Source organism: Poromitra crassiceps (genome assembly GCF_964638095.1).
Source record: "Poromitra crassiceps genome assembly, chromosome: 14".
Lineage (NCBI taxonomy): Eukaryota > Metazoa > Chordata > Actinopteri > Beryciformes > Melamphaidae > Poromitra > Poromitra crassiceps.
In genome coordinates this window covers 43,564,288-43,570,683 of record NC_139633.1, presented here as the reverse complement: position 1 = coordinate 43,570,683, position 6,396 = coordinate 43,564,288, and the positions used below count along the sequence as shown (strand labels likewise).

Below are 6,396 nucleotides of genomic sequence, written 5' to 3'. Positions count from 1 at the left end.
TCATTACAGACAAAGTATATAAGTTTTTCAAGTATTTATTTGTTTAACTTTGCATAATTCTGGCTTCCAGCTCATAAAAAACCCCAAAACAGTATTTAAAGAAATTAAATATCCCATAAAACCGATAATTTCAAAACAGAAATGTCGATCTTCGGATGTTCATGCCTGCACTCAATACTTGGTCGGGAATCCTTTTGCTTTAATTACTGCCTCGATGCCATGATATGTCCATGATATTCAAATTTTTTGGAAAGGATCTGTATATATATATATATTAGAATTCTCTGGTGGAGCCCCAGGGACCACGACCACAGTTTGGGAACCAATGCTTTAAACGTCTGACCCTTTCAAGTACATCACAAACAGTCCATTTTGCTGCAACTCGACAGTGCTACTTAATCCAGAACTTGACTTGCGGGAACCTTTGTGAGGTTAAAGAACTGGTCCATAGGAGTGAATGGAGATGTCGCAACTCTTGTTGTATTATATGGCTCTGCCCTAACCTTACCCCAAACCTAGTGTTGAATGCTACGCAGGGTGGGTCTTGCCACGAAAGAAGGTAGTGTGATAAAACCAAACCCAGAAGAACGCAGATTTGCTCACAACAACACAAATATAACATTGAATGTGAATGTGTGGGTGTCAACTATTGCAATAAACTCAAATGAGAGGCATATTGTTTTTATATTTTATTTAATATATCACATACATAGTCAATTTAGTTTGAACTACTTTTTCTGCGTAGCTTGTAGTTTCCTAAACTACATTTGTCCCAGGGTAGCTTTGCTGCAGTTCAACTATTTCCATGGTGAAGTAGGTGCTTTCAAAGTAGCTTCCCCAACACTGGTGAATGGGGGGAAAACGCAAGTGAACTTGCTTGATTAACCAATAGCTACTGTGTGGAGGGCCACATATAATACAGTATATTTTGAGAGACAAGCCACAGGCCGCTATCTACTCGCTCATTCCTATTGGTAATGTTGTGGTCGTCTGGTGTTTCTCAAGATATCCATGTGTGCTCCAAAGAGGAGCCATGTCAGAATGGAGCGACCTGTGAGATGGAGCCCGCGTCGGGGGAGTACTCCTGCCTCTGCCCCTCTGGCTTCCATGGGACGAACTGCGAGCTGAAGACCGGACCATGTTACCAGAGCAGGTGTGTTCCAGTGGGCTAGCTCAGGCTTTGACAGAGGAAACTGCTGAAGTGATATTGAAAGCTGTTGTTCCTCGAATGGCCACTTCAAGCTGGCTCCAAAAGGGATCTTTCCCCGTTCACCCCCATGTTAAAATGTTCGACTTTACAACAGGATTACCGGTAAACATGTTTACAGCCTGGTTCAAAACACGGTTTTGGTCTATATAGCTAATTTCACCTTTCATAAGAACTGTACAGTAGCCCCATATGAATCGCAGTTCTCATGGGTCTTGGACGCAAGCCCATCCACTGGCGGTTATTCAGGACAGATACTGTCTGGGATGTCTGATTGGCTGGTCACTGCAACACATTTTCATTCTGAGCTTTTTCTATTCGTTTCTACTCTTTTTGTAACACTAAATCCGACAGGTGTAGTTCAATAATTCTATAGATTTTTTTCCTGCCGTTACCCCCTTCTCATCAATGCATGCAGCATTTAAAGAGTGCATCACTCTCGCATTCACTGTAGTTGAGCTTACAGTACTGACAAACACACCAAATAGCAGGTAGCACGGTCAAACCAGATCTCTATACTGTATTTTTTATCCAAGTAATATTCATACTGGTTTAAATAAACCATTTAATACTATTTCCAATTTTATACTATTTCCAATCTTTGCTGAGCAAGAATTTTGTGCAAAAATAATTAAACGCAGGTCCCAAATTGCCTCAGGTCCCATATACTGTAGACACGGGGTCTGGCTACATATTTTGGTAAATAAACGCCCAGGCCATTAATTGAAGTTTTACTGTAATTTCACAGTATTTTAGAGTAAAATAGACGATAGAAAAGATTATGTTTTAGGCGTGATTGACAGGTCGTCTGGCCTGTGATCGCGCAGCTTGCCAATCACGGCACGACCCAAGATGGAGACGACCACGCTCCCATACTCTAGGCTTCAGAATGGGAGTCCAGAAACAAATGGGTGACATCACAGACAGGGTCTGATATCAATGTAGTATCTTACATTAATTATGTATTAGTCTCGCATGCCAGACTTCATTTTGTGCTGTACCAGCAAAGGAGAGTCTGGCTCAATTCACTCTTATTCTGGTACAGTATAGCGGAGACTGTGCTCCCTTATCTTTACAACCATGCACAAACAGTACCAAGCGTTGCCTGCTATATTGCACAATCCAAATCTTCGTCAAAACTTGTCATTTTCAGCATGTAGGTTGCTAGCTTGGTAGCTAGCATTGTTGTTGTTTCACAGCAGCGAGGGCATTTGAGAGCGACGCGCAGGGAGCGGAAAGGGATTTCCCTTCGCTCCGACTTAATGGTCAGAGCCAATGGCAGAGCTTATCCTCTCAGCCTGCTTCCAGTGAGACAGACTAATTATTTATTGATGCAAGATACTAGATTGATATCAGAATACAGACCACCCCAACTCTGAGTAGACTTTTGTCGTTGGACATTTGAACAAATTTTTTCCCGCCAGTATAACGTTACGATGGTCAATTTGAGAATATATCAGCAGTTGTTAACACACATGTTCCTGCATGTCCCGCCCCACCTCCCAAGGTCTCCATGTAAAAACGGCGGTCTGTGTGAGGACGCGGGCGGCTTTGCCTCTGAGCTGAGCTGCCGTTGCCTGGCAGGTTTCACGGGGCCACGGTGCGAGAGCGACCTGGACGACTGCCTGATGATGCCCTGCGCCAACGGAGCCACCTGCCTGGATGGGGTCCACCGATTCACCTGCCTCTGTCCGGCTGGGTTCACCGGACGCTTCTGCACCCGCAGCCTGGACCACTGCGCCTCGCAGCCATGCCTCAACAGGGGGCGCTGCCTCCACCGCGCTGGGGCCTTCCGCTGCCTCTGCCCGCCCGGATACAGCGGCACAACCTGCGAGGTACGGGAAGATCTACACTTTTTATCTTTTATCGTAATAAAAACACTCAAGATGGTTTTATCTTGGTGAATTTCCATTATCGTGATGGCAAGTTGACTTGAAAAGACGTGGAAGTGAAGATTTAAGTTCAAAACAGGGTGTAAATGACGTCTTTTCAAGTCAACTTGCCATCTCAGGGCTTGTGAAGAATTGGATTAGGCCAGGTGACCAGTATGGAGTCATTTTATGGTTTTCTGTTGTTTTCTGTTTTTGCTTGTGTTAACGGGGGTAGGCTAGCCAGTACCATTGACTACCATTCATTGTGCTAAGCTAAGGGGTGGGTTGCTATTTTTCTACTGGTCTCATGGTTGTCCAAAATTATATTTCCAAATCTGTGTTATTTTGAAAAAAAAACTATTGCATATTGGGGGTCAACAAGTTTTAGTAATAGTTGTGTTTGACTACTGAAACTATTAAAACTTCATAAAGTGCCAGATAGAGCCCAAACTAAACAGAAAGTAAACAGTTGCCTTTGGGGGGGAAATGGAGTTTTCTCTTCTTCTCCCATCAATGCCGAAATGCATTCTGGAATTATCGTACCAGAGAGTCAAAATGCTATTGGTTTTGGTGATAAATTATCATACAAATACAATAATTATCGTACGTCTGGTGTTTTGGAAAGTTTTCTGCTGTACACATTGACTGTACATTATTATTATTACAGTAAGTACAGTAGCCCGAGTGTCGTCACAGGTGTTATCTGCACAGATAGCATTTTATTTGAGCGTGTGCATTATAATGCCACCTTTTTCTCCATATTTCTGCCCTGGGGGCATGTTTTAATTTTGTTTTAGTTTTTTGGGCATATTTTCATAAGAATCTTGAGTCCTGTATTTTTTTATTTATTTTTTTACCTGCACCACGCTCTTTAAGCATATTTTGATGATTATCGGGATAATATAATGAATCTACTACTATAAGAGAGAGCCATATGCTACGTATGTATGTACAGTATGTGAGTATGTCCGTCTGTCCGGAGTTGCAAGACACACCGTTGCTCTGATCGCCTCCAAACTTTGCTGAAACACTTTTCAGGGGTCTGGCATGAAACTGGCGCAGAAAAGAAGTGGCCTTAAAGGGCGCTACTACAGCAATGTTTTAGATTTTAACACGTTGACTGCCACTGACGTATATATCGATTTTTTTTTTGACGGTGCTACGTGGATCAATGCCCCCCGCGTCTCCTATGGAGATATTGGAAGTATTGAATGTGTATAATCTATTTTACCGACCAGCTAGGTGGCGACGGTGCCCTCCCGACAGAGAGAAAGTCAACCAAAAGCAGCCGCCTCCCGCGGCTGCTTCCTCCATTCTCAAGGAAATGGCTTGCCGATTTTACAGTCATCAGTCACCAGACTCGCCGCTCTCGGGCCGCGCCAGCAGCAGCACACGGGGGATTGCAAATTTGCATAAGCCTAGAGTCGCACGGGGCTTCATCGGGGCTCTCAAACCCAAGAGACGAGTGAGACCTATCCACACTCGCTGCCAGGGAGGGAGGCTGCTCGAACTCGCTGCCAGGGAGGGAGGCTGCTCGAACTCGCTGCAGCAGCAGCAGCAGCAGAGCACTCGCTTGTGACAAACGCAGGCTGAAAGCCACTAGACATGCCCATGGAGGGAGGAGTTGAAGGAGAGGGCGTTCGGAACTATATTGTTTGGATGTCTGATCTCTCACTGATGCCAAAAATAAATGGTTAAAGTGACTGTTCTGCCTGTTTGATTGAATTTCACAAAACTGCGATTATCTCAGCTTTCACTCTCAGACAGCTGAAACCATGCTGTACTCAACGGCTAATATCTACATAACTACTAACTCTACAAACTAACTCTTTTAGACAGAGAAAGCACACATTCTATTAGTACTTTTCTGAACTTTGTGTTCACAAACTCCAAGCAGAAAAGAATCCTCGGCTCTTTTAAAATGAGCCAGAATCCTCAAAAAACGGCCTGGCAGAAGCTACCTACAGCAAAAAAAAACGGCTGGCAGTCAATGTGTTAAAAGGCCAGAACTCGCACGCCATTGTTCCGATCGCTTTCGTCATGGCTCAGGGGGACTTGACGGAGTGCAGTGCCAAATTTCGTGAAATTCGGACAGGCGCATAGTCACAGCACCACCTACTGGCAGCACAAAAAGTGGTTTATCCCGTGAACCATTCATCCGATGGACTTCAAACTTGGGGGCTGCGCTGCTGGGGACCTGACAGAGTGCAGTGTCGAATTTTGGTCACACCCACAAAAAAGTGTGCCCATGGCGCGTTGTCTCCACAGTCTCCACCCATATAAATGAGCACGGGCTCACTTTTAGTTGCAACTATTTTGTGACAGGATAATCGTGACACGAAATGTTCATATCGTCCCATGTCTATAGGTGAAACTGTGGAGCCGGGACGACTCGCAGGACCACGACCTGGGCTGGGAGGGAGGAGGAAGAGGAGTGACCCGCGGCAGACAGCAGACCCCGACCCCCCAGTCTCCAGACAGACTGCCCCCTGGGGGTGGGAGTGGTACTGGCATTCTGAGCTCCAGCGGTCCAGCTAACCGTAGCGAGCATCTGTTGAAGGTGTCGGTGCAGGAGGTGGTGAGTGGGCGTGGCCCTGCCTCTCTCTCCTGGCTGCAGCGCCTCACGCTGGCTGTTTTGGGTGCGCTCACATTGGCCATGATGTCACTGACTGCCGGCCTGGTGCTGCGGGGCCACACCCACTGCCCGCTGTCGTCACAGCGACGAGGAGGCCACATCCATGCCTGCTGCCCGCTGTCGTCACGGCGACGAGGAGGGGGGGCGGAGCGACCAGGGATCGGAGAGCGGGAGTGTGACATCAGCTTCCTGAATGCACCGCAACCAGAGAAGAAGAAGAGACTGAACAGCGAGGTGATATAGAGTGCAGCACGGATTACATGTGCTTGTAAGCCAACCCAGAAGTTAGCATCGCGCTCACTCGTTACCCTCATCTGGAAGTCAATAGGATCTTTATGTGCGGGTTTGGGTTAGATGCCTGAAGTAAGGTCTGCGGTTAACAACAGACACCACAGACACAGCGGTTAACAACAGACACCACAGACACAGAGGAACCCGTCTGTCCAGCAGTGTGTGTGGCAGCTTCTACTTCTGGGCTTTTGCTGAACTGAAACAGTATCATGTTTGACTGCGTCATGACATTCAGTCATTGAGATAGTAAACCATCATCTCCATTAACTCCAATGGACTTTTTTTTTTAGCTCGCAATAGTTCCCGGAAGAAAGGTTCTGGATGAAGCAGCGCTGTAGAGTTGCAGCAGAATGGACCCTTTGTGAGGGTAACATGTTTAAAGAATCAAATGG

The 6,396-nt window shown here is 46.0% G+C and overlaps 1 protein-coding gene across 1 annotated transcript in view; it reads left to right on the top strand.

Moving 5' to 3' along the window:
- dlk2 (delta-like 2 homolog) overlaps positions 1 to 6,075 on the top strand; it is a 37,950-nt gene extending 31,875 nt beyond the window's left edge. Inside the window, exons 5-7 of the mRNA XM_083651052.1 lie at positions 1,006 to 1,153; positions 2,715 to 3,042; positions 5,447 to 6,075. Of these exons, the coding sequence (XP_083507178.1) occupies positions 1,006 to 1,153; positions 2,715 to 3,042; positions 5,447 to 5,956 (986 nt within the window). The 3' untranslated portion in view covers positions 5,957 to 6,075. The remainder of the gene's footprint in view (positions 1 to 1,005; positions 1,154 to 2,714; positions 3,043 to 5,446) is intronic.
- Positions 6,076 to 6,396: the final 321 nt, after the last annotated feature.